This window comes from Suillus clintonianus (assembly GCF_016758775.1).
Source record: "Suillus clintonianus strain FC179 chromosome Unknown DEU56scaffold_25, whole genome shotgun sequence".
In the NCBI taxonomy this organism is placed as follows: Eukaryota; Fungi; Basidiomycota; class Agaricomycetes; order Boletales; family Suillaceae; genus Suillus; species Suillus clintonianus.
The window spans coordinates 226066-253530 of record NW_024539249.1 but is presented as its reverse complement, the minus strand read 5'-3'; the positions used below and the strand labels follow the sequence as shown (position 1 = coordinate 253530).

At 50.8% G+C, this 27465-nt stretch overlaps 8 protein-coding genes across 8 annotated transcripts; 3 read left to right on the top strand and 5 right to left on the bottom strand.

Moving 5' to 3' along the window:
* Window positions 1-992: 992 nt before the first annotated feature.
* Window positions 993-6623, top strand: DEU56DRAFT_940775 (Mus7/MMS22 family-domain-containing protein; the record flags this gene model as incomplete). The annotated part of the gene is made up of 8 exons (XM_041358905.1): window positions 993-1709; window positions 1865-3196; window positions 3311-5246; window positions 5302-5588; window positions 5633-5788; window positions 5840-5965; window positions 6013-6223; window positions 6270-6623. Coding segments are annotated over 8 exons (4998 nt in total), but the record flags the coding sequence as incomplete, so codon positions are not given.
* Window positions 6358-8161, bottom strand: DEU56DRAFT_796185 (Mak16 protein). The gene is made up of 6 exons (XM_041352883.1): window positions 7938-8161; window positions 7773-7882; window positions 7620-7723; window positions 7447-7559; window positions 6859-7397; window positions 6358-6807 (listed from the first exon to the last, which is right to left on the bottom strand). Exons 1-6 carry the CDS (start codon window positions 7997-7999, stop codon window positions 6728-6730), a joined length of 1008 nt encoding a protein of 335 aa, XP_041209852.1. The 5' UTR covers window positions 8000-8161; the 3' UTR covers window positions 6358-6727.
* Window positions 8162-8308: 147 nt separating this feature from the next.
* Window positions 8309-10018, bottom strand: DEU56DRAFT_734386 (zf-ZPR1-domain-containing protein; the record flags this gene model as incomplete). The annotated part of the gene is made up of 6 exons (XM_041348382.1): window positions 8309-8533; window positions 8587-8790; window positions 8846-8989; window positions 9039-9649; window positions 9706-9826; window positions 9881-10018. 6 exons carry the CDS (start codon window positions 10016-10018, stop codon window positions 8309-8311), a joined length of 1443 nt encoding a protein of 480 aa, XP_041209851.1.
* A 742-nt stretch (window positions 10019-10760) lies between these two features.
* On the bottom strand, window positions 10761-12085 carry DEU56DRAFT_734520 (uncharacterized protein; the record flags this gene model as incomplete). The annotated part of the gene is made up of 4 exons (XM_041348388.1): window positions 10761-10776; window positions 10828-11736; window positions 11798-11854; window positions 11901-12085. 4 exons carry the CDS (start codon window positions 12083-12085, stop codon window positions 10761-10763), a joined length of 1167 nt encoding a protein of 388 aa, XP_041209850.1.
* A 701-nt stretch (window positions 12086-12786) lies between these two features.
* On the bottom strand, window positions 12787-14932 carry DEU56DRAFT_940763 (major facilitator superfamily domain-containing protein; the record flags this gene model as incomplete). Its single annotated transcript, XM_041358904.1, has 7 exons — window positions 12787-13402; window positions 13451-13961; window positions 14010-14169; window positions 14219-14353; window positions 14413-14573; window positions 14629-14694; window positions 14756-14932. 7 exons carry the CDS (start codon window positions 14930-14932, stop codon window positions 13164-13166), a joined length of 1449 nt encoding a protein of 482 aa, XP_041209849.1. The 3' UTR covers window positions 12787-13163.
* Window positions 14933-16546: 1614 nt separating this feature from the next.
* On the bottom strand, window positions 16547-18713 carry DEU56DRAFT_275835 (uncharacterized protein). Its single transcript, XM_041345427.1, has one exon. The coding sequence runs from the start codon at window positions 18344-18346 to the stop codon at window positions 16703-16705; it is 1644 nt and encodes a 547-aa protein (XP_041209848.1). The 5' UTR covers window positions 18347-18713; the 3' UTR covers window positions 16547-16702.
* Window positions 18714-19692: 979 nt separating this feature from the next.
* Window positions 19693-20129, top strand: DEU56DRAFT_911399 (hydrophobin; the record flags this gene model as incomplete). The annotated part of the gene is made up of 3 exons (XM_041357287.1): window positions 19693-19815; window positions 19869-20030; window positions 20082-20129. The coding sequence occupies 3 exons, from the start codon at window positions 19693-19695 to the stop codon at window positions 20127-20129; spliced, it is 333 nt and encodes a 110-aa protein (XP_041209847.1).
* A 2034-nt stretch (window positions 20130-22163) lies between these two features.
* On the top strand, window positions 22164-23498 carry DEU56DRAFT_700609 (uncharacterized protein; the record flags this gene model as incomplete). The annotated part of the gene is made up of 1 exon (XM_041347308.1): window positions 22164-23498. A coding segment is annotated over one exon (1335 nt), but the record flags the coding sequence as incomplete, so codon positions are not given.
* Between the last annotated feature and the right edge of the window lie 3967 nt (window positions 23499-27465).

Genomic DNA, 27465 nt, shown 5'->3' with positions numbered 1-27465 from the left:
CCTGTTTCGAGTCTTGACCTTGTCTCTGTACTTATCACTGAACCCAATTTTTTTTGCATGGACCTTGATGAAGTCGTGGACACATCTGACGTTGAAGAACGCGAATTTGATGTCTCAGAGGCCGATTATTACACCTGTTTCTCCCCAAAGAAGACGGGACCGAATTTAGGTCCTGCCACCAAGTTGCATAGGAGGTTTAATGACGGGCAAGAAGGTCAACCCTATCCACGGAAGCGTGTCAAGGTAGAGCCGAATTCTCAATATAAATCTTACTGTGGTGCTCATTGCTTCTGAAGACCACTCATAGCGAATCTGAGACGCAGTTGATTGTCGACCTCAGTTCTTCATCCCATACATCGCCTGTGAAACCTACCACATCTTCTGTGCTCCATGCAAGCGCACCGCACTCACCATCGCGGGTTGCATTCAACCATATGTCCAATCTGTTATCTCCAGCTACCGATGCCCACCAAGCGTCATTGCACAACGAGGCCACACACCCTGGGAAGCCGAATTTCAATGACCGTAAATCCACCTCACCTATTCCAGCTGATTTGGGAGACGTGTCCCATCATCCTACAGCTTCAGCCGATCTGCAGCCACAGGCTGATCCCCAATCGCCGCTTCCCGATTCATCCCAGCCTCAGCACGACGCCCTCTTCCCGTCATCACCCGCCTCTGTGACATTTCCCCCTTCTATGCTGGGTCTTGACCACGCAACCGTACCTCAGGCTCTTGAGTTTTCTCAGACGCTAGCGCCTCTTGCTCTATCTGAACACGAGGGACGAATTTCGAGTCCATCCCCTTCTATGTCACGCCCGGTAGACTCATGGTCATTGTTTTCTTCTCCCCCAGGGCCTTCGACACAGTCGTCCCAGGGACTTGTTGTCCAAAGTACTCAAAAGCCTTCTCATGGAACACGAGACACGTCACAACGCACTTCATCTCCCTCTGGTCGTCGATCTCCATCCCCTGATGAGCTACTTCTTATCTCCCCTGCACCCCGCTCAAGACACCTGCCGACCCCAACAACCCCAATAACTCAACACTCCTCATCTCCGCCCGTACTATCTCCGGATCGATTACCACTCCCGCCTGCTCCACCTGTCCCACCGACACCATCTCTCGTTATTCCAGAGGACCCAGAACCAATCAACCGCTACTCCCTTCGTCGCAGGGAGGCACGTCAGCTTCAACCGTACGCGTATGACAAGGCGCAGTACAAGGCGCAGATGAAGGCAAATCCTGATGCAATTGTGAAGTTTGTGAGTCCGCAGCGTCACGAGATGCATGGAGAAGATGCGTCACAGTGGGCGGATGGGCAAACGCAAGGCGAAACGCAAGCAGAGTATATATTTCCTGTTGATAATCCGGAGGAGGACCAAGATTACGTGGATGTGGAAGGAAAGCGGCGGAACAGGCGAGTCGCCATTGCCGAAGCTGATCATCATAACCGTGAACGGGAGGAAGCATGGCTTCCTGAGGCTCTCAAAGATCTGTCTGAAAGCGATGAGATTGAGGGAGCAGACGAAGTTCGCAAATTGGCGAGGGAGGCGAGGAGGGCTCGGAAGAAGGCTGAGGCTGAGGCAAAAAAAAGGGAGAAGGAAGAAGCTCGCTTGAGGGCGCAGGAAGAGGCAAATGCGAAAGAAATTGCCACGAAGAGACGTTTGAAGAATTTCCCTCTGGCAGCTTCATCGTCAAAGCACTCTGTTGCGGGACCATCTTCAGCATCCTCGAGGCGCTCGCCGTCTCGATTGGACGAGGTGAGATTCTTGTGGAAACACTCGCAATATGCTGACATGCTGGATACGTTGCATTTCAGCGGTCTCCGCCAGTCCTATCCAGGCTCTTGAAGGGAAAGCAGCGTGCTATACGGTCTTCTTCCCGCTTGCCCTCACCCTCACGTTCCCTTGATGCTGGTCCTTCACAGCTTCAGTCCCGTTCGCCGGCAAGGAATCCCCCTGTGACCGACGAATACGAGTATCACCAAGATAATGACTACGACTACTACAATTTCTTCGACCACAACGACCACGACCACAACAATGCAGAGAACGTCAATCCTGATACCGACAACGATGCAATTGAAATCCCCTCGGCACCGTCGACACCACCACGCTCCTCGTCTACATTGCCTGACAAGGACGATCACTTGGATTTGTCCGATGATCCGCCCACCCGTGAGTCGCGCGAGGAGTCCAGCAGTCCTTCGCTCCAAATATCCTCCAAAGATCGCAAGCGTTTCCGCCTCTTACAGCGTATGATGCCTGCTGTCATGATCACGAAGCAGCTCAAGCAGCAGGGCTCCCAAGCAAAAATCCCCGCCAGCATGAAAAGAGTGCGTTCTCCAACGCCGTCTGATAGCGGCGACGAGCCCTTGAGACCTGGATATGCACGCGTCCGAATGGGTACTGGCGGACGTGATGCTGTGATTCAGGGAGACCCTGAGAGCTCGGATTTCGAAATCCCTCGGGATGAGGACATGGACGTTGATGCGGAGGTTCCAGAGATCGCATTACAAGTTCATCGGCGGACGTTTCCAAAATTTACATCAAGGTCGCCGGCCATTAGCATTTCTTCCAGTTCCGAGAGTGGATTGGAAAGTGATGATGAGGACAGCGACGGTATGATCGACGATGCACGGATCGACGCATGGAGTCGGAGTCGCCGCCCTATGCGTGAGAAGAGCCTGATTGATTGGATGCTTACGCGGACTAGGACGGTGGGTGGTGGGAGAAAGAAGAAGGCCAAGTCAAGTCGGAGGTCCCAAGGTTCTGGTGTAAAATCACGAGCCCTGGGCGAAAGCAGAGGTGAACGCTCAAGGCCGAAGCTCAACATTGTAACAGGTGGCGCGCGAATGAGCAACCAGACCCTTCTCTCGTTCCCCACTATTTCTTCTGACCATGACCATCGCCCTCGTCATTCACATCACAATAAGGTCCACAAGAAGACAGAACCAATGATATCGGCGGAGCATGAGGCCAAGGCACTACGGAAGGAAAGGAGGAGGAAGAAGCGCAAAAATGACCAAGGAGAACTCTACATTTTTCACCAATCTGGCACGCATATCGCGAGAAGAGGTTTGCGAATCGATCTGGGTGATGAAGGATTTCATCAGGCACTGGACCCGACTTGGAGGAAGGAGATGGATAGGTGGCAAAAGCAGCCTGGATCAACGCGGCAGCCTGCGTCTACGGTTCCATCTCGAGTTCGTCGAGAAGATACCCCGTCTAAGTTCCAGCGAATCCCATTTTCGCGTGTTGATTCTAAACCTCAATCTGGTATCGAGTCCAGTCAGGACGAATGTCAGAGAAAACCACGTATTCGGCCCCGTCCCCCACCCTCCCGGGTCGATTCCCGGCGTAGCCACGTTGACTTTGATATGCAGCCAGATCCTCTGCGCGAACGATCACCACCTGTGCGGAGGAAGGGCTATAACGATGTCCACGAATTTATGCATGCTATAGATCAACGGACGTTGTTAACCACAGTCGACTTGGGTATCGATTCCCTGCCCTCAGGAATTTCATTCTCGGCCGGAACATATATTGGCCGTGGATCTCTTCACCAGCTGATATGCCTTATTACGGGGCATACTCAGCCTGTTGCCCCCACGCCATATGTTATTCGAGGGTTCGACCTTGGACCTGATACATCGGTACATATCCTTACGACTGTATTTGCACCCTTGTGCGATCAGCTTGCGGATGACGTGCTCAAAGGACACGAATGGACGGCTGCGGCTGGGAAGGATTGGGAACTCGCGATGCGAACGGTGTGCCAGTTGGTATCGTGGCAGTGTCTCAGCATCGGCGACCAGGAATTCAGTTCGCTGGAGCTCACGATACACGAGACTATGGGTTCTTTGGTGGCGCGGGTGTTGGAGGCGGATCTTCATCATTTTTCGTTGCTGGTTTGCTGGTTTGCAGTGGAGCTCGCTGCACGAATCACGCACGCCGCAAGGACTCGGCGGGGATCATCAGAGACCCGAGAGTTGTTCAAATTCGCGCTCTTGCTCATGCGGCCTCTGACAGATGTAGACCTCCGGGAGACTCTAGAATCGTTTAAGGAACCCGATGGCCCTCTGGAGACCAACTCAACTCCCGTTCAGGTTGTAGAGTCGTGGATATGCCTCTTTCACCTCTTGATTAACTGCACGTCTGAGTCTCCTGGCAAACTATCATCGGAGCCATTTTGGCTTTTGTTCAAACAGTTGATCCAAGACGAAGCATTATCTTTCACTACTGCAGTTGAGGCGAGCGAGTACGTTTGGCGGAATATGTTCTCTTTTTGTGCCCTCTCTCAGTTCTCTGTGCACGGGATGTCGACATCCCTCAGTAGAATCGCACCTTCATGGGACACGGTTTTGGCTACACTGAAGCTCATCTCCCTTGTTGCCGATCCACAAAAGGATGCCCTCACAAATACCGCATCCCTGAACAAACGAGACGAGTACGTTTCCGTCATCGCTTCTCGATGCTTCCTCCTGTGGAAGCGTTGGCATTGGAGTTTGGACGATGCGATGATAATGTTCAACCACCTTGTGGAAATCTTCAGGAGCCGTAGATTTGCCAGCCTCCGGCACGAACAGCCCAAATTCATGCAGTTCATGGTGCAAAGGGACATATCTTTACTTTCGGTCCAAGACAGGGGCGACAACGTGTTCGAAGTGCTCCTCAAGATGATCGTACAAGTTGCGCAAGCGGATAGCACAAGTGACGCGGAGAATAAACAGCGGGATATACAGGTGAAGAAAATGTTAAATATGGTCGTTCCAGTTGGCTCGGTGTCATCGACAAGGGCCATTCAACCGACTGGGCATGAAAGTTCTATGCTTTTCAACCGGCTCAATGCTATGGCGGTGGCAATTCATCTTGATCCGTCCACCTCCAACGTTCGACACCGTGTCGGGCAAGCTCGACGATGCGTCAACTTCAAAGAAGCACACGATTTTACCAGGGCTGTGTGCATTCGAGGCATTGAACATATTTGTGCTATTATGCGTCATCACTGCGTACAGCTTGGAGACATCCTCAGCTGGCTCGCCGAGGTTACCGACATCCTGCTGGATGAATATCAGGAAGCCCGTGCTCTAACGAGCAAGGAGAACATGAATATCGTGAAGAATAAGACAGTGGAGATGATCAAGGGTCTCCTCACGTCAGTTGTTCGTATGATTGAGACATGCTCACTGGACACTATGGATGAGCGACACGAGTATCCAGATCCTGGCTTTCTAGAGGGACGTAAGTGGTTGACCAATGTCAATGAAATGTCCCCTGACTTTTTCTGGCTCGTCAGCATGGGTAAAGGACGTCTTCAGTCCCAAAAATCCTATCGCCATAGAGAACGACTCGAGTGCTGCGTGCCAAGAGGTGGTATCAGCTTTTCTGGATGCTCGAATGAAAGCCTTACCCCGACCCGTCGCACCGCCGATATTACCGAGTGTCGATAACCAGGAGAGCCAGGACGAGTACGACAAATTCTTCATCGACTTGAACGACCCTGAAATCCTAGCTGCTCTTGGTGACGAGCCTGCACAGACTTCTGGAATGGAGTGGAAGCGGAAAGAAGAAGCAGTTTGCAAGGTCGGTCTCGTTCCTCCCATATTTTCCTGACTGACAGGTTCCAGGTCTGCGGACCGCTGTCTTCAGCAATATTCCGGGTTGTTTGCAGATATGTAGTTGACTCGCCCGCACCAAGCAGAGTCGATAGTCGCCGTGAGACAGCTGATAGATGGATTGATTGTTGGGTAGGAGTCGGAAATGTGCTCGTTCACAACGGATCGGTTTGTTTCGATACTTATTTCGACTGCTACTGCTCAGCTCTTCCTTTTCAGAGCTGGAAAAACCACATGCACCTTGGGCCTGAATCATGGGAACGGATCCCTGATCCCTTATGGCGTCGCCGGGTTGGTCTTCGATTCTGTCTCGCACTTCTCAGACTTGACTCGAAGGCTTACAATGTAAGACACATTTTGAACTCTCATAAAAAAATACTCAGCGCATGAAGGCCTACGAGGACTATTTTATTGAAGTCCTCCTCGCAAGTACTGTTCCCTCCAAGACGACAATCGAACACGAATATGCATCCATTGTATTCACTCTGGACGGTCTTCGACACCCACTTCTACGTGGCGTGCTGGCCGAGCCGTCAACCGGATCTTCCACATTCAAAATATCGCTGGAAGAATATTCAACAATGCGGCAGACGCTGATTGAATGTGAGAATTCATTCATCAGAGTCACACTCCGCTCAACGTCAATCAGCGGTATTCACCAATGTCGCTGAGTGTTTGCAAGATAACGTAGATCCTGTCAAGCACAAGTATCTTGGCTTCTTAGTTTCCATGCTCTCAGCTATGAGAGACAACTATGAAGTTCGTGCAATTGTCCTGATTCCTGATCTTGGAGCTAATAACTTGAACACCAGGGCCTATCATCTGGGGAGGAACGAGCAACATATGCCGAGTTTTGTCGAAAGGTTTTTCGGGCGCTGTTGAGCAGGAAGCCACTGGCATCTCAGCCACGGTTGTCAGAGCTCATTCAATGGGGGAAAACAACAATGGCGAGAGAGGGTGATGATGACGGTGATCAGCCTATGGAGAGCTGATTCGTGTGTCTTGAGTCGATAATCAAGATCGCTCACGAATATTGAATGTGGCTGCTCGTACCGCAGTGTAAAATATATATGTGAAACAGCTGAGGACCCAACAAGTCCCCGATGGCTACCAATTGGCCAACGCGGACCTTGTAAGTGGTACGCTCTCCATTTCTCGCTCGATTTCCACTTCCACCCTCGGACCTCCTGTGTGAAGAAATGATAAGTTACTGGATGTCGAGTTTAGAGACAACGCACTTCTCCCTGGCTTGTCCGATTTTTTTCGTGGGGGTGCCTTCGTTGTTGGCTTGGCTTTCCGCTTTCCAAGGACGGTTTTGGATGGTGGTTGATCTTCTGGTGAGCTGTCATCGTCTGACTGGTCATCGCCACTCTCCTCTGCGCCCAGTCCTCCGTCTACTACATCTTCCAGATCACTCAGATCATCATCCAAATCGCCATCTTCATCTCCACTGAAATCACTAACAAACTCGCCTCCCTCAGCATCCCAATCCTCCTCCACCTCCTCTTCGTCCTCCTCTCCATCCGTCTCATCATCTTCCATATCCAACGGAGCACCAGCATTCATTTCCTTCTCCTTTCCACTCTTTTCCCGGTCGAGAATTGCCTGCCAGACACTTTCGTTGACGTTGAGTGGTGCATCGCCGTATGCTTTTGATTTGAGCCGCTCAATCAGCTCCTTTTCGATGGATTTTTCAAGGTGGGCAGCAGAGAGAGCTTTGCGTTCCCGTGTCGCTTCGCGTCTATCTAACTTCTTTTTCACACCCACGAGTTTTGGCCTGAAAAAGTGTAAATGCGTAGTAAAAAGGTCGTGGGTTGGAAACGCACTCCTGTCGTAGTTTTATTCGACGCATTTTGATGAGATACTGTGTTATCTTTGTGACACGCTGTTTGCATTTGTGAATGGTGAAGTTTGGCCAATACTTGAGCTCTTTATCGATCTGGATGACGGACGCATTGCATGTGCATCAAAAATAATTTGAGCATAGGGATCAACTCACTTGCTCCAGTGCCTTGGAATAATCTTTTGACAATTCAATCTTCTCCCACATCTTCGCAGGTGTATGTGCCCGCTCAATCGTCTTCATATACAGATACAGCACACCTGGGTGGACATCAATCACGACGTACGACTTTGCATCAAGTACACTTGCCCTCATTCTCCCTCACCGTCGCGTAACGCGAGTTCGCGAGTGGACATGACTGCCGTGTACACAGACCCGTGACATTGTACTCATTCCGGCAGAAACCCTGAGTGACAGTCCTGCAATATGTATGATGTGTAAGTTATGCGGAGATCATCATAGCGGTGAACTTACTTGACTTTATACGAGCAGAATTCATGGCCGATTACAGACCATATCACGTCGTCGCTCTGCATTTTTGGATGATTTCAGCGTCCAAAACAGGGCCAGAGATGCGAAGGACGTTTACGAGGCAGAACTCTCGGATTGCAGAACTTTAGAACCAGTCAATCAAAAATTATCAATGATCACGTGATCACCGTCGATCGCGTATTTATGGGTGCTACATTGGACGTCCTCTCTTATTTGTCCTTTGTGATAAGGGCTGGTTTGAATGCTGTCGATGTATCAATAGTGGCGGTAATCACCCAACGCAAACCATGGACAATCATTCCGCTTATACTATGGTGACGGACCAAACGACGATTCCCGTCTGAATCTTTTATTCAACCTATGACCTCTAGCTGAGTACCACTATCCTTCGTATCATCACCGCTGTACGATTCCACATTCATGTCATTCAGTCCGAGATCTTCATTCTGCTGCCAAGTTCGTTCGTATGTGACGATCTCCATGTTCGGATCTGGATCAGGTGCATAAAGATTCTGCACGTGTGAATTCGCCAGGGGGTCATCTAGAATCAAGGTAAAAGGTATCTCGGCATTCTTGACCTAAATGCAAAGATCAAAATGAGAGTCGTGCGATGGTAAGAGAAACAACGCACCTGCTTAAGCTTTCTCAAGAACTCCTGGAACTCGGCTCTGTCGTCGACGTCTACAACCCCAGAATCTCCCGCGTTAAATACCTTCTCGCTGAGTTCCTCATACACCTGATCTAATATGCCTTCTAAAGTCGTGAAACGTCCTCCTAGTGTGCCGGGGTGAAGAACGAGGTCTATCTCTGGTATGCTGAGACCGCTCGTGTCGCTCTACAGGACACTCTTGAGTCGAAAGAACTCAAAAAAAAAAAACACTTGTGCTTACTTTAAGTATATCGCGACTAAGGTCGTCTCTATCTTCAACCTTTAACGTGATCTTCTTGCCCTGCTCAGAAATTGCAGACCCTGACTTGATTTCATTATCCCGATATCCGCAGTTATCGCAGTTAGTTGACATGATAAGTGTGTCCTGGTGTGCTTGTCAGGAACCCGGATGTAGCGTGCCTTCGAACACACACCTTGAAATAGGGAATAGAAACTTTTTTCATGCGCGTGATTAGTGGTCGTGCGCAACGCGAGCAGATTCCGGGAAACTCGAACACTTCCTCGTTCGGACCCTGCTCTGCCTCGTCTGCCGCATTTTTTTCCGCGTCTTCTGAAGGAGGTGCCAATCCAAGCTGCTGGTTCTGCTCAAGCGATCGCTCGTATGTGCGCATGTTCCACTTCAGGTCGGACATGCTGCCCACGAACTCCAGGAATGAATTCCCAGATGGATCGTCCAGAGTAATAGTGATCGCGCGTGAGACTGGATCCTCGTTCGAAAGTTCTCTCTTCTCAAGCTCGTCCTTTCCTTCATCTTCGTCATCGGCAATGATCGCCTTGAGACCATCAATGATCTCCTGGATCTTGGCGTAGGCGTTCTCGTCCTGAATGCGTCGGAGCGGCTGCTGTCCGCTGAGATCCGCAACAATATCCCGGAGGAGACCCTCAACAGTTGTAAGCTGACCGCGGGAGGGCGGAAGAACCAGCTGAAACTCGGGGATGTTGATACTACAGGATTCGGAGCGGATGAGCTGGCGGTCAAGGTCACCGCGATTAAGAACTTTTACTGTGTAGATAGTGCCTTCGGCTGTCTCGTAGGTGCAATGTTAGGAGGTAGAGATAAGGAGATAACACAGTGCGCACATCTGATCTTTCCCGCCGACTGAATTTCATTGTTTGAGTGGCCGCAATGTTCGCAGCGGAAACTCATCACGATCACTTCCCGGAAGAACGGGATAGATGTGAGCATCATTCGTGTTACTCCCTGACGGATGTGAGTATTTCAACAGTGATCGATCCGGAATGTTTGGGAACGCACCTGCTCCCCACATTCCATGCAAAGAGACTCGATCTCTTCGAGTGGTCTAGCGCCAATATCTTCATCTCCTGCATGTGTTTTATCAACAACGTCTGCGATCGGAGGGAAGAATTCAGGTTTTTCTTCAGTTTGAGCCATGTTAGATGGAGGAGAAGGGAGAAAATCTCAAACCAAGTTCACCGTTCTAGTCTCCGGGCCTAGTTAATCACAAATGACTCCTAACCGTTTAAGCACCTAGTATGACCTCTCAGCCGAACGAGATAAGATAAACTTCGTCAAGTCTAAGCTGTGATCTAGTCCTCCGAATGTGCATCGACATCAGAATCTTCATCCATTAGCAAGCAACTAGTGGGACAAACACAACTGTCATCGCCGTTTACCAACACCTCTTCATGCACATCCCAATCAACGTCTGCAAACACTTTCTCAAAGAGCTGCACATCACCATCCGTCACACTCCTGCAGTTCGATAGTCGGAGTTTATGTATACTAGCACCACCAGTGGCTCGCATCACCCGAATGTTTGAATCGTCCTGCCCTAAATCCAGCACCCATCCCTGTAGCTACTGCTCGCTAGCTCCACAATTCACTGGGGAAACGACTTTTTAGTCGGAAACTGCGTACTGTAGAGTTCAGCCAGCCATGTCTTCACTTCAATCGTGAAATGGACCAGCTTCAGCGTGTTCTTGGTTGACCGCGGCACACCGGTTTCCACGTGACTTACTCCTTCAAGTTATGAGTGCGTTCTCTCTTCGTCTGTGGTTGGTCTGTCCACATATTGCAGTATAGTATTTGTAGATTCTGTATAGAGGAGACAACCTCTTGGCATGATCTCAAATTTTCCTGGCAATAGGCTTGGTTGTCCAGCGACCACGCACTGTCAGCACCAACAGAATCTGTTGAAAACTGTCAGTTATCCCATTGTTTTGGATAGCAGGAGGACTCACTTCTCATTATACGCCCATTCTACATTCCCCGTTGTTTCAGGCCCATACCACACTATCTGAGGCAAATGCTCATTTCGCATGAACGTCCGCCCACCCGTTTTCTCCGCAACCTCTTTTAATCCTACTCTCAAATTCCACACTTCCACTTTCCCAATTCCGCTTCGTCTAGCCGCCTGTTTGATCTTCGTAATCAGCCCAGGGAACATCTTTTCACTGGCACAGAGTCGCGTGACAATCAGCGTTGGTGGAGGTGGTCTCAAGTCAACGCTCCAGCTTGCGTATGTGTCTGGGTCACTCGTGGACTCTACACCCCAGAATCCGCCTGCTATGGAAAAATCCGAGGCGAACGTCGACTTTGTGATGTGGAACCCGCAGACACCACCCGTTGGCAGGTACGTTGCGAATGCCGCTGGTCGTTCCACAATGTATGAGCTGTCGCTCGTTGGTATGTCCGTCAGCTCTTTCTTGATCCGCACGGCATCACGCTCCCAAAGCCCAGTCAGTTGCTCCTCCGTTAACCACTTCCATCCCTCGTCATCACCTTCCTCGGTGCCCACCTCCCAAATAGTCGAGGTCGCTCCCCGTAACTCCCATCCACCCCCTTTACCTCCAGGGCCAGCCGACCGGTAAAACTCCTCCCCCACATCACTGTACAGCACCGAGAACAGTCCTTCACCGGCATCCGCTACCTCTTCCGGCGGTGCGCCCCATGCCTCTGGGAATTTAGGAAGATTGGCACGCAAGCCATTGACCCAATGCAGGAGGCTCATCATACGGCTGGCGTAGCCGCGCGCGCGCTTTGAGGGCGGAGTGAACACGCAGGCGACACCGTAACAAGTTACTTCGTGCACCGAGTTGGGTTCAGACGGGGAGGAAGAGGGGTATGCGACAAGACCTGTGCGCTTGTATCTGTCCCCATAGACGTGCATCAGAAAAATGCTCGTTTGTCGAGGGAGCTCGAGTCGCTTACGTCTCACATGCACTCATAAAATCAAGCGTTGTGGGGTCGTTCCGTGGCGCCAGCACCCTTCTCTCCCGTTAGCTACCTTCTACTAGCAAAGTGAAGCGCTCACCAAGTGATCAACTTTCCATCCTTGGCGTGCTCGCCACATTCCATCGTCGCATCTCGCGCAAGGTACTCTGTAAGACTCAGAGTACCACCCCATTGCGGAAACGACCGGCGCCGTGACTCTTCAACCTGCGCGCGTGTCGCGCGGAAGATTGAGAGCGATGCAAGATCTACCTTTTGTTCAGCCATCAGAGATATACTTTGCAATGTGAAGAGTTGGTGAGTGACCAGAATGAAGACAATGGGGTTGAAGGAGCTCCTTATATCTCTATCATAACTTCACCTCCCATCCCACGTCAGGTGCGTAAATGAATAAGACTTATCTTATCCTGGCTTATCACCCTTCGTCAGAAGTATCACACGTGGTCGCGCAACCCGTGACCCCACACCCGCGCCGGCCTCTCACCCAATCTAGCTCACGCTGCCACTATCACTCCCTCAGTCATTCGATAACAGGGTGCTGCTGTATAGCAGCAACTGTCACGCGTCCCTCTTGCCAAGCTGCTTTGCTGATTCAGTCCTTGTCATGCATTATTGTTTTCGAAAAAAATAGACAAACGGACCGTGATTGCTGTTCAGGTTTGGAGCGGGAAATGTGGTGTTGAAATTCGACAACACATTCTCGCGCTCTTGAAACATGAATTTATTGCCTTGTTTGAGTTTAGGAACAAAGCCAACCCTACTGTTTTAGCTGAACATGACCACCTCCCCCCTCCATCTAGACCAAAATAATACTCAGAGTTGAGGGAGGGGTATTCCACGTATCTGATTGCTACTTATCATAGGAAAATTTGGCACCTTTGTGGTATCCCTACCTCATAATTTGAATGCTGGCTTAAGTTTTCAGATATGTTGCCAAATAAATCACCCGGCGCCAAACCTGGTAGACCATTAGGGGTATTAGCGCGCCTAAAACATTATCTTCAGTCGTCTATGACAGTCTAGTCTGTAATGAAGCGACGACCTAATCAGTGGTTTGCTTCGTGAGGGTCCTTGGGTGGATGTCTCTACGCCCTGCCAGGTTGGTGCAAGTAGCTTGACCGTAACTCCGATGCACCGCAGGGCGGGAGCCCATGTTCAGGACAGAAAGCTCATCTTCTACGTTTTCACCCAAATCGGACCAGATAACAAGTCACCGATTACAATGGTCTCGAGCCAGGCGTTCTGGGAAGCGGAATCGAGGAGGTCCCAGAACTTTGGCTCGAAACTAATATCACAATCGCATCGACCCAACAAATGAAACCCTCTTTGATCTAAGCTAGTTAGTCTACATGGTGCGAGGTAACAAGAAGCCGATGCCCATCACCATGCACACCATACCTGCCATTACACAATACACCAGATTCCCTCCAAGATAATGTTTCTCGATGCTTATCGAGAACGCGGAGTTGGCTGCAGCCGGTCCAATAGCGCGCATCACAGAAACGATCACTTGTGCAAACCCGTTTGTCGCGCCCACAGACGCTCGGTTAGGGGAAGCCGCAGAGATATACATGAACGAGATGCCTGCCAGAACGCGTCAGAAATACCAGTGAGAGAATGACAACGACAAACCATATGCGAAGTTCATGCAACTCCCAAGAGCGACTTGTAGGGCCACCAAACACCATACACTCTGTACAACACCACTAGATCTCGCCAGGGTATTCGAGGCCGGGAGGAGAGCGATCATAGGCAGGGAGCAAGTCACAGCGAATATCCAAAGTTTTTTCGGACCCATGACATCATGAAGCCTGGCGAATACCAACGGCTGCGTTATCCCATTCAAGATCCCCTGGACTGCCAGAACAGTTCCAATGGTTGGGGTATCGAACCCCAGACCGCCTAGCGATATGGGAGTAGCATAAAACACGGGTTGTACAGTGCGAAATGCGATATCAACAAGGGCAACACCAGCGTAGCTCCCGGTTGCGATGATTACACGACGAACGAAAAGAGCTCGAATGGGGACGGGCATATCACCGACTGAAGATGATACCTGCGGAGATTCTAGAGCAGGTGAAGGAACAGTCTTGCGCTTTTTCCAAGGTAGCAGTTGGCTAATGTTTATTTGTGGAGTTGCGGTCTACGATTTACATGAAAATTCATCCTGTCACACGATGGGACAACATACCTCCTTCATGTAAAGAAAAACGACGATCCATGTTAACGCTGACACAGTGGCAGGGACCGCGCACGGCAAGAAATAAGGATATTTCTTCAGAAATTCAGAACCCCCAAAGATATTAGGGAACCTATCCGCAGGTCGTGCAAGTACTCCGCCTACGAGCGGCCTGTGATTATTTCAGTACATATAGAGAACGAAATCTTCGCACAACATACCCAAGTGTAGTACCGCTGGACCAGGCAAGAGGGATGAATGCCCACGCGCGGGCCAGATTAGTCGAATCTGTCATTTCAGCAGTCATGCTTTTCATAACGCCTATGTTTCCATTGAGTGCGCCATTCAGACAACGACTATCACGATAAGATGTGAACTCTGTCTCAAATAAAGATTGTGCAGAAACACGACAGACCTTATCACCAAGCTCCAGAATGTCTTGGACAGACCAAAGCAGAACATAGAGAGGGAGAGTCCGAACAGTCCGATTAGCAGGACAGGTTTGCGACCGATATAGTCAGAGAGACGGCTCCAGTGGAAGATGGTGAGCGCTTCGGTTGCAAAGAACAGAGAGTGCTAGACCATAACGCTGAGATTACCCCGATGAAAACGCTCTCTATTACCCACTTACCAGCAGCCCAACATAGAACGAAACGAGCGCTTCATCTCCGTGGGTGATCCCAATGTCACGAATAAGCTACGTATGGCATGATCAGTTGTGACTTTGTCAGTTTGAATCTTCAATAGTAAATCCTAACCTGAGGCGCAAAAGGCGAGATAACTGACGCTGCCATTGGCTCTGCAATCTGCAACACTAGGAGCATTGAGAACTGGCGCCATGGTAGTGGTGTTTGCGATGTCTTCGGCGCATTTTCCTCTGATTGAAGCAAAGGCGTTTCCTCGTCTACCTGCTGAGACGTAGGATCAGGAGACATGAGATGATGGTTGCAGAAGTATGGGAGACGCGCCGATGACTGATCGAGGGATCATTTTTATTGTGGGGTGCGGGTTGAGTGGGTCTAATACTAATAAGTTGGATTTTGAGATTGCTCATTCTCACGTGCCCTTAGATAAATTCTTGTCGACTTCGAGCACCTGAGCTGCGTCGAGGCAGGGACCGAATAACATTTGCAAGTGCCGCATTTTTTGCAGGAGATAGCATCCAGAAATGCACTTGGCTGACCCAGAATCTGCTTCATATTGGTTTTGACAATGTTTGTCAATAATGTCTGCGACTGAAAGGAAGAGTTCGGGTGTTTCTTCAGACTGAGCTATGTACTCAAAGTGTAGATGGATACCGCAACTAAGCGCTCAATATTCAATGCGCATTGCGCACGACACCCATCGACATTTTTCCTCCCAGTGTGAGGCTCACGTCTTCGCATCTATCGACGTAACTCCTAGTGACGATTGATTCAGATATCGCGTTTTAGAGAAAGGTGTCTCTAGCACCCGCTTTCTGAATCAGTCGCTGTAACGCGCAGTTTTAACAGGGTGGCCGAGTCTTCTCAGAGCCTCACACCGTGTCGCAGGCCATTCGGAGACTTTGGATACGAGCGAACGTCGACGAGTTAAGTCGCCGCACTTCATTGATGATCCATCCAAGTACAGCTGTCATCACTACATTCTGGTGGCGGTCTCGTGTATCCACAAGACTGAGCTTATCAAGACACCTTTATCTTTCTCGATGCTCCCTGGATCCCATTCATGCAATACTCCGACGCATCCAAGATCTCCTCCAACTTTCTCCTCGCCATTCTCTCCCTTATTCTCGCTAAGCGCATTTTCGCCTCAAATAACTCCCGTCGTCGTTACGTCTCGCGTTCACATTCCTCGCAGACAGTCTCGCGTACAATGTGTATGCTGCCCTGAGCATAGTCTTGCCTCCCACCATTGACCTCGGGATTGCAAGATTCTTGGATTTGCTGTGGCAGCCCTTGGAAGGACGCTGGTGGTGTCCGACGGTCGAGGTTCAGAGCCGGAGACATGTCGAGGTTACGATTACTCTTTCACTCGCATTTGACGTCGTCCAGGTTATCGTGTTTGCGTGTCTGATCATGCATACCCAATCTCCCCCATGCTTCTACCATCGCCCGTGTCCTCGCCCTCCTCCCTCTACTCGTAGCAGTCTTCTTCCGCATCGGCACCCTCCTGCTCAACAAAAGGTCTCACAGCGCAGTACTGCTCCTAGGCTCATGTCACAGTATGTCCCTCACGACTCAATATTGTTGTTGCCACCAGAAGATCGATGGGCCGTCAGCACGTTCACATCCAGAAGTGGTCCACTACCCGCCGCTGTGCGTTCATCTTTTTCCTCGGACGGCCCCGCGCGAAGTTGCTGTCGATCCTTCCCGGTGTCATTTTCCGACATGTCTGAAGTTCGAACACTAACCTCCAGTTCAACGTTCAGCAAAGTTCCTGAACTGAATGTGAGGTCGAATGCTAGCCTTCTTTTTTCTCGACGGACTCTAGGTTGAAGATTCTTGCAGCAGCGCACGGTCATCACTCACCCCCTCCGGTACATATCATATCATTGTATCCACTATTTGGTTGCCACTCCGGTCGTGTATACCCACTCTCATGTACACCGAGCCCAGCTTTGGAACCAGAATGCGCTGATTTTATACATCTGCCAGTATTCATTGCAGCCTTGTATTTCGTGCCAATTTTCGGTATATATAATATTAGTGCATACACCCACATATTTATATACTGGTAGAGTCCACTGGAATTATAGAATCCCAGTTCAGTACAGTGCAACTGACACAAGTACAGCCCCATCCGCCGTTCAACAAATCCTCTTCATGCCCATCCCAATCAACGTCTGCAACCACATCCCGAAGGAGCTGCACTTTATCGCCCGTCAAATTCCTGCACATCTCTAGTTGCAATTTATTTATGCCGACGCCACGCTCGGCTCGCATCATGAGAATGGCCTGAAGGTATCCAGGCTCATCACATCCGAAGCTGAGATGGTCGAACCGTAGATCACGGAGCGAGGGATACGCTATATCTGAGCCCTGCATGTCTCCACTCTGGAGCGCATCGATAAAGCTTCCGATGGGGGTGGACACGCTCAGATGCATACTTTCGAGCTCCGGAAGGACGGTAGAACCTGTGCGCCAGAAATGTTCCAGAGGATCAAGGGAGCGGGATGATACAAACAAGTGCTGGATTTTGCGATGCGGGACAATCCGACACACATCAAATACAATGGTTGGCTCTATACTGAATTCCTGGCATTGGAATTTAATCGAGAGTGGTATATCGCCGTGACAAGGGTCCCAGAAATATTCAGATTTGAATGCTGTTGATGTGCTGAATTGGAGATCAAACAAACCATACGCGAATTCGGCACGCATGGCCTGAATGACAGGAAGAGATTTGTCAGGATCCTTGTACATGGCAGAAAAAAGATCATGAAAGCTTTCGGGGCTTTCAGGTGGTGCGAGGTCTAGAGTGATCTTGACATCACCGGGAAGGAGTAGATGTGAGAAGAGAGATATAGCGGTGTGGATAGTCAAGCCATGGAGCGCTATACTCTTTAAGCGAGCAAGTGAGACTTCGTGGAAGAGCTGAGTGTTTTCAGATTGAGGCAGCAGATCAAGCGTAAGCTGCTCCAAGCCAGGCATACGTTTCAGAGCTGACAGGAGCTGCAACAGAGTAGGACAAGAGGCAAATCCTACTCGTCTCACATCTAGGGTTCGAAGCCCGCTGAAAATAAACAATGTCCAGCTGAAGATACATTGAAAAAGCTCAACGCTTCGAAGTTGGGGTGCTTGTCCTTGAAAAATAGTGTCTGTTATATGCGGATGAGGGCCATCGATGACCCCGAGTCTGAACTTTTGAAGAAATGGTGCAGGCTGCGATGATAAGCAGTCCACAATGCGATCAGCGTCGAATGAAAATGAGCACAACCGGAGGACTTTGATTCGAGGTAATTGTGAAAGAATTTGTTCCGCGCAACGTTCTAGCACGTGCGGTAAACTGTATATGACAATCAAAGCAGCACCCTTCGACCTTTCGAGCAGAATGGCTAGCCAGCGAGCACGGACACAGTCGATATATGTCCAAAGAGTTGGGCACTCGAGGGCCACTTGGCGCCAGTGCCTGCAGACGTGCGTGGCTATCATAGCACCAAGAGAATTGCACGTCTCCTCTACGGTGTATGTGAAGATATCGACGAGAATCTCGGGCGGAAGGCAAGATATGAAAGGATTGTTGTGGGAACGAAGGGTGTGCAATGACTTGGCTGATGCAGCCATATCTTCATCGATGTAAGCGCCACTCTCCTCGGCGAGGGCGATCCTGCTTCTAGGAATAACGTCTAGGGAAGCGGAAAGCGTCATCAATGAGGACCTGTGAAAGTACTCACTTATCAGTATATCGAGCCTATATGATATGAAATCTCACTCAAAAAAATCACCTGTCCCAGAGGGCGGGTACTAGTAATCAAGGACTCGCGTTGCGTGAATATATGTGCCAACCAGGGACCTTTGTCCCTTCAATATTCGATATTCAATCGTGAACTTGAGCGTACAGTATTGCTCACACTGCAGTTGGAGATCGATGATAAGACAAGGAGAATCCGGGCGGAAGCTAAGAATATGCCGATACAGGCGCGCGAGCCTCGAGGACTCGGCTAATGCCGCCATATCTTCATTAATGTGAGCGCCGTACTGGGTGGTCCTGCCCCCAAGAATAACATCTAGAGAAGCGCAAAGCCCCGAATCAATGACCCGGTACTCAGGACCAGCTAGAAGCCTCACTCAAAAAAAATACCTTTGGTTGTCCCAGAGGCTGATCGCAAATTCCCAACACTGACTTGTGTCACTTGAGCATGTAATACCAGGATCCCCTTGCTACTTCAATGTTGAAATGAACAAGCTTGAGCGTGTCCCCCAGTGGTCAATTTGCGAACGAGAAGGCGCTGGAAGTACAGTTGGTGCTGGCGCCAACCTTCGCGAAGTTCACACGGTGACACCGGCGGTCCCTTGTCAGACCTGAGAATACCTCTGGACGAGACATTTCACTGACAAATGTCTACGTCAATACTTTTTGTGTATCGACCCTCCCTCACCTCTCTTACGAGCGAGAAAATGAGCATAGCGCCTCATGCGGTGGCAGAGCCTGGTTGTAAGCTGTACAAAATGACATCAATTAGCGACAAAACCTTACTCGAGTACTTAATCAAACAGATAGCTTCTGAGCGTAAACAAGCTAATTGTAACCATCGAGTTGCAGTACGCTCAATGATTCACAGAGTCCGGACTAGAGCGCTAGACATTAGAACAACACAGGTAGTTTCTAGTGATGGTCTCCGGAGTAAACGCCATGTTGATGTTGATAATAGATCACGTGGTCAAACGCGTCTGTCACGGTATTTCACTCTAAGGTGATATTGAAATTCACGTAATGAATATTCAATTGCGTTTACGGCTACATGCTCCAGACCACGGGCTGGACTGGCGATAAGTACAGTAACTGCCGTCGGTTATTCGATCTGAGAAGAAAACACTGACAAAGATCGCGGAGCAGCCGGGTTCCAGCATGCATTCATCGTATATAAAGGTGGATTGTTGATGCGTTTGATTCTTCAGAATATATCTCTTCTTTAACCAGCTCTCACTCAAGCTTCGAGCCTTCTGCACACTCTTTCACCAAAGTTTCTTAGCCATCCCACTTCACAAACAAAATGCTCGCTCGTTTCTTCGCTGTTGCCTCCATTGTGGCTCTCGCTGTCGCCACGAGTCCCCTCGCTCTCCGCGATGGCCAGTGCAACACCGGTGACATCAAGTGCTGTCAGAGCTCTACCACCGTGAGCAATGTGTTCCTATTATTTTTTTTCATTAATTCTCATGATTTGTGTAGACTTCCAACTACAACAAGGCGGCAAGGTCTCTTGGCCTTGCGGAAATTGCTGCTGGGATCGTCGGCGAGGTTGGCCTTGACTGCAGCCCTGTTACTGTCATTGGTACTGGTAGTGGTGTCTCGTGCAACCAGCGACCCATGTGCTGCAGCGGCAACAAAATGGTGAGTTACAGAAGTCCTCTCATAAGCTTGTGTCTCACAGGGAAATTTCAGAACGGCCTTGTCAACATTGGCTGCACTCCCATTAACCTTGAATTGTAGGCTTTTATTGGACTTTGGGACTTGCCTGCGTTATTACATGGTACATAGTTTTCCTTATAAGCTCTATAGCTAGTAATACCCGTGTTATCCGGTTTGCATCCAAATTGACTCTGCAGTGCTAGCGCTACTAGTGGGACTCGGACAGGCTGTCATGACACTGAGATCTAATCCCCGACTGTCCCTCACATTGTTTATGGGGGATCTTAGTGCACTGTATGCTAACGTGGTCAGCGACGATCCTGCATGGCCATTTCTTTCACTGCAGTGACTCAGCATATGCACTATATAACCTACGTACTTTTTGATACTTTCGGCCGTATGCGACTTATAATACCCTGTGCATTGCTTGAACATATTTTGGATGGTCCTGGCTAGGGCTCCGTTAAAAACCTCTGAGTTTTTGACGTTGGAGTTTTTGACAGGTTTTTAACGTGTTTTTAACCAGTCGATAACTCGGGGTCGATATTGGGGTGTCAAAAACTGGTCAAAAACTCGAATATATATGTATATGATCCCAGGAACATAGCCTGTCAACTCTGTCTCTGAACGTCCGAAATCACCAAACAATCGATAAGATATGACCGGTGACTGACGAAAGTACTGTCAAATTGAGAATATGTTTGATTCATGAAGTATCTCGAACGGCACTCGCACAACTTCTACATAGTATCCCCCTCGGAAACTCTAAATATAATTTTGAGCATTATGCACCAGAGTGACCGGACCCGGATAGGGTCGAGCTCTATGGCAGTATCGAAGCTGCGCTCAGGAATAATGCACAGTTGTGCACTTACACATCATATGTGGTTCCGAGACTCCGAGTCCTACCAACACCAAAAATGCAACAGCCGCAGCTACAGCAGCTCGCCAAGCAGAATCAGAGTCAAATAATGCCAAAGGTGACTCCGAGGCACTCAATATTGATGCCGCCGAGTATGCAGACTTGCCTGAACCAGTTGCGCAAGGCCCAGGTGGAGTACTTGTGGGTAGCGAGGACTTGAATCTTGATGCTCCTCGATTGTGAGACTTACTATCAGAGAAGCCGGTAGAAGGGGCAAGGAGGACACTTCAACTACGGCCCACAGCACAGCACAGTAACCAGTTCCAGCGTCGTTGAGAGGGCCCGTGCCGTGGGCATTTGCATTACCGTAGCGAAAAAATGCCAAAATGACCTGGAAAAACACGTTTTTTGAGTGTGTCAAAAACTGGTCAAAAACTAGTTTTTAACTCGTGTCGAAAACCCCTCGAAGGTGGGGGTAGGTTAAAAACTCGTCGTTAACTCCGTGGGGAGTTTTTCACGGAGCCCTAGTCCTGGCCAGAAAAGCAAAGTGCGCCGGCAGACCGGATTTATTGTACATAATGCAATCCTGAGAGCGGAGTCGGGGTTTTGGGCGCGTAGTCGCCGGTACCCATTCGTTGCTTGGACCATGAAATGATCAGACGCACCTCGAGACAGAAGGAAGGAATTCAGGCGATCGGCGTGTTCTCTGGCTTGTTGATGCCATGCAGCCTGTGGCTGGCGCCGAGGATGGGAGACGCGAGGCCACACAGCAGTTGTCCTTCGCACAGCCGGCCAAGCGCCCGCCCGTCCTTCTACTGCATTCCATCACCATCCAGCGAGCTTTGAATAGCACTGCGACCAATCTATTCATTCTATCGCAAGCATCCTTCAAACCTAACCATCTCTATCATCCGATCGTTTCGTTGCCCAATCGAACACACGCACTGAGTGGTTGACTGCCCAAATATCATTTCACAGCCTAAGGCTTTTTACGACTTACACTGGACTCACAAACAAGATACAAGATCATAAACTTGATTCTTCAATTCACGTCGTCGTACGTCGTCCTTCTGTGTAGTTATTGTCAATAAGATTTCTAACCGTTCGAACCCAACCAGGACTTCCCTGAGTCGTCGCACTCCACCTCACACTTTCTATCACATTTTATCATTAATCTCTGTCGATGAGTGACTGGGATCAGTGTCGGTATCCTTCTTCTTTATCTTTTCTCGGTCTCTGACCCAATTGCAGTTCCTCAATCGTCTGAAGGACCTTTGGAAAAGCTTGCCCGGGTCGCTGTCCCAGGCGCCGCATTTGACTCTTCCGAACGCCAGCCCCATCCGAAATGTTTGGAAGGGACCCGGTTGGACCTTCTCAAATACATCCATGGATTTTTAGATGACCGAAAGAAGAGTCGACTCATTTGGTTGCATGGAACAGCGGGCGTTGGAAAGTCTGCTGTTGCGTTCACTGTAGCTGAAAGGATGAGAGATCTGAAAGTGACAAAGGAGACGAATATCGAAACACGGCTCGCGGGGACATTCTTTTTCTCGCGCAAGCATACGAACCGCAGCACAACTGGGTATTTCTTTGCGACTCTTGCTCACCAGCTTGCCAGAAATTTTCCCAGCGTCCGGAAGGACGTGAACAGAGCTATCCGCGAGAATCCAGCGATTCTAAACCCCAGCCAGTCTCTTCGCGACCAGATGATGGCGTTATTTCGCCAACCTCTTTGGCACCTTGAGTCCAGACAACGCGAATGTTTGCCTCCGGTGTTTGTTGTTGATGCCCTCGATGAATGCAAGCCCGAAACTGTCGCCGATCTCATCTTCCTGCTTGGCCAAGTCCTTCGTGATCCTGAACTTCCCGTGATCCACATTCTCCTCACGAGTCGCTCAGAGGAGCATATCCGTAAAGCTATTCAAAAAGACGAGATGCGCCCACTGGTGTACGAGATACCGGTGAACACTTCTGGGGAGGGCGTTGCTGCCACCATATCGTTAGACGGAGCAGATGTCGACGACGACATATATATATTCTTGCAGCATTCCTTTACAGAGTTGCAGAGTCGCCATCCCGATTTTCCGCAGCCAACGGCGGATGAACTTGCGCGATTGGCGAGCCGAGCGGGGAGGCGTTTCATCGTGGCATCTACAATGATGAAGTTCATCGACGATGGATACAATGATCCCCGGGATCGGCTTGAGCTCTTGCTCTTGCTTACTAGTGAACTGCTGCCAGGAACGGAGGTGTACGAATTATATGATCGGATTCTTTCCACATGCGCAGACCCCATGCGGGCGTACCTCTTCTTGTCGATTGTCGCAGCCCTTGCCGACCCTCTGTCGATCTCACAGATCTCAAAACTTCTTGGGCCTGGCCAGGGAAAGGATGTCGAGACGACACTAGTACAGCTACGATCTGTCATGGATATTCCTACAGACAGCAGTCTCCCCTTGAATATCTATCACTCGTCTGTTCGTGACTATGTTTCGGACCTCTCGAATTGCAAAGTTCCACAAGTACAGTCGCAGAAATCTATAACGTCACCACACTCCTTACTCGCTGAATCTTGTTTCCGCTTGATGGTGCGAGACATCCCAAAAAGCACAGCCCTCCTGGACGCGCTCTCAGAATTGAAGGGGTACAACCAAGCTACGCAAACCGATGACCCCAAGAGCTTACAACAATCATTAGCCTTCGTCGTCGAGCCACCAGAGCCACTTAACGTTCTTGTGGGTCTGTTATGGCTTCGAGGAGCTCGCAGGTCAGGTTTGCGGTCCTGGCTAGGAACTTTGGACGGACGTGCATGGCTGCAGACCCGAGGTGGGGAAGAGTATCTGCGGACCCAGGAAGGGGAAAGCTGGCTGCAGACCCAGGTCGGGGAGGATTGGCTGCGGACCCGCGCGGGGGACACTTGGTTGCAGACAGAGAGAGGGGGAGAGTGGCTGAAGAGCAGTCGAGGGTGGCTGTGGACTCAAAAACGACGGGAAGTCGTTGGAGACCCTGACGAGCAAGTGTCATTGGAGATTTGGAGCGAGACATACTGGCAAGAGACGTTCAGAGGGCAGGGCTGGCTGGAGACTCCGAGCGGACAAGAATGGCTGTTGACCCAGACCGGGGGAAAGTGGCTTCTGACCCAAACTGGGGGAGAGTGGCTGCAGAGCCGGCGCGGGGAAGCGTGGCTGAAGACCCAGACCGGGAGAGCGTGGCTGCAACAGACCCCGGGTGGTCGAGAGTGGCTGTTCACCCAGAGGGGACGAGAGTGGCTGGAGACCAGCAGTGGGCAGGAGTGGCTGGGGACCAATGGGCGAGAGTGGCTGGAGACTATTACTGAGCGAGAGTGTGGGCGAGAGTGGCTAGAGACCAGCACTGGGCAAGAGTGGCTGAAAACCAGCACTGGGAAAGAGTGGCAGGAGACCGAGAGAGGGCGAGAGTGGCAGGAGACCAGCAGCGGGCAAAACTGGCAGGAGACCCAGAGCGGGGAGGATTGGCCGGAGACTCAGAGTGGGCGACGGTGGCTGTGGGCTCGGAGACGTCAGGCCCAGGAAGTCATTGGAGAACCTAAGAAGCAAACGGTACTGAAGACTTGGGGTCTCCAAGAGATGGTCAATGGGCGAGGCTGGCTAACAACTCTGCGCGTGAAAGCACGGCTGTTGACGCAGGCTGGGAGGGAGTGGCTGCTGACGCAGGCTGGGGAAGATTGGCTGCTGACGCAGGCCGGGAAAGATTGGCTGCAGACCCAGAGTGGGCGAGAGTGGTCGCAGACGCAGGCCGGGAGGGAGTGGCTGCAGACGCAGGCCGGGCAAGATTGGGCGCTGGCCCAGGCCGGGACAGATTGGCTGTTGACCCATAGTGGGCGAGAGTGGCTGCAGACGCAGGCCGGGCAAGATTGGCTGCAGACACAGGCCGGGAAATATTGGCTGCGGACGCAGGCTGGGGAATGTTGGCTGCGGACGCAGGCTGGAAAATGTTGGCTGCAGACACAGGCCGGGCAAGATTGGCTGCAGAACATGGATGGAGAGTGGTTGCAGACGCAGGTCGGGAAAGATTGGCTGCAGACGCAGGCTGGGGAATGTTGGCTGCAGACACAGGCCGGGCAAGATTGGCTGCAGACACAGGCCGGGAAAGATTGGCTGCAGAAGCTGGCCAGGAAAGGTTGGCTGCTGACCCAGGCTGGGGAAGATTGGCTGCTGACCCAGACTGGGAAATATTGGCTGCTGACCCAGGCTGGGAAAGATTGGGCGCTGGCCCAGGCCGGGACAGATTGGCTGCAAAATTGGACGCGGACGCGGACCTGTGAAGATTGGCTGCAGACCCAGAATGGACGAGAGTGGTTGCAGACGCAGGACGGGAAAAATTGGCTGCATTACATGGATGGAGAGTGGTTGCAGACGCAGGTCGGGAAAGATTGGCTGCAGACCTGGCACGGGCGAGAGTGGTTGCAGACGCAGGCCGGGGACAAATGGCTGTCCCGGAATGGACGAAAGTGGTTGCAGACGCAGGCCGGGACAGAATGGCTACAGACCCATAATAGACGAAAGTGGTTGCAGACGCAGGCCGGGACAGGATGGCTGCAGACCCAGAGTGGGCGAGAGTGGTTGCAGACACAGGCCGGGAGGGAGTGGCTGCAGACGCAGACCGGGATAGATTGGCTGCAGACCTGGCACGGGCGAGAGTGGCTGTTGACCCAGAGTGGGCGAGAGTGGTTGCTGACCCAGAGCGGGGAACAGTGGCTGCAGACCTGGCATGGGCGAGAGTGGTTGCAGATGCAGGCCGAGAACGATCGGCTGCAGACCCAGAGTGGACGAGAGTGGTTGCGGACGCAGGCCGGGAGGGAGTGGCTGCAGACGCAGACCGGGACAGATTGGCTGCATACCTGGCACGGGCGAGAGTGGCTGTTGACCCAGAGTGGGCAAGAGTGGTTGCTGACCCAGAGCGGGGAACAGTGGCTCCTGACCGCAGAAGGGCGACAATGGCTTTATTCTTCAGAGTGGCTGTGGACCCCAGATGGGTTGCAGACCAAGAGTGGTCAAGAATGGCTGCAGATGCAGGCCGGGAAAGATTGGCTGCTGACCCCGAGCGGGCGGGACTGGCTCCAGACCAAGGGCGGACGAGAGTGGCTCCAGACCCAGAGCGGGCGAGAGTGGCGCCAGACCCCCCACGGGCAAGCATGGCAACTGACCCCTGCGGCGTCTGTCTGGGTAACAATGGAAGACTTCTTGAACACATTGGAAACGATCAGCGAATACACAATAAGCCCACAATTGCCTTTACCACCAGCTTTTCGAGTCATCCAGGAGTTCAAGAGCTTATCAGATTTCTTGATGTTTCCGGTGTTCTTGGCATTAAGGCCCCAGGATCACTCCACCTCCGCATTCCCACCAGATCGTCCAGACATTGAGGTCATCCATGCTATGACCGCGTTCACGACCTTCGCAACTGAAGCACGGGAGCGAAGTGGATCAACTTCCGATTCTCTCAAGTACGCATGCCAAAATTGGGCTGTCCATCTCTCGCGAGCTCAGGAACCATGGAACGGCGCGCTTGATCATACATTCAAGTCTTTCTGGGATCAGTATCTCCTCGCTTGGCTTGAACGGCAGTGGTGTTTGAAGGGTCTACGGTCTTGCCTCGTCATTTTATCCGAAGGGCAGACAATCGCAAAGGTGTGCTGATTTTCAGTGATTCTTGTGATTAACCACCTGACATGCGTGCATAGGAACATCTCATTGAAACTGTAGGGTCATCTCAGTCTCGGGTGTGAAGCCGTCGATTTTATCACTGGATGTCATGCTATCTTATTATCGCGCATTGATATTTTTCTTTCACGTCGCTCGTGTATTAACAGGATTCGGAATATAACCACGCCGGGATAATTATTGCTTGTAAGGCTCACAGATAGTAATAAATTCCACAAGAGGTCAGAACGACGGTTAAAGCTACCCTGGGTATGATTCTGCATAGCATGATGAGGCTCCAAGCGCTCAATATTAATACCGTCGGGCGGCAATCATTTACTACTACGACTCACACGGTACCGATGTGTATTCTCATTTCGAAGTTGAAGCTTGACGCAGGCTACTCCCTGAAGTACTGCTTTGGAATCAACAGATGATTTTGATCCCCAAGACTCGTCCTCACGATTCAAGCTCAAGCCTAATAACCCGTCTTGTATTCACGAATACGCCGCCGCTTCTGCCCGCAGTCGTTACCAGTTAAACCGGCGTCGTCTCATATTTCTCATATGGAACTGCGGCTACTTCTAGCACATGCCTGAATGTCACATCTCGCGTACGTCGCTGGGCGTCTATGGAAACAAGAGACAGGTAAATGCGGTGACACAGCATGAATCGCACAATACATATACCTCCACAGCTTCAAGAAAGACGCCAACAATCCCTCCAAAGTCCACCTCGACCGTGCTCAACATCATCAACCTCCAGCAAAATGCCGCAGCCCATTCCAAGCACCACACCCCTTCGAACTTTTGAAGATCATCAAAGCTGCGTAAGCGCAGTGGCAGTTTTCCCCGATAGACGTCGAATGGTCACA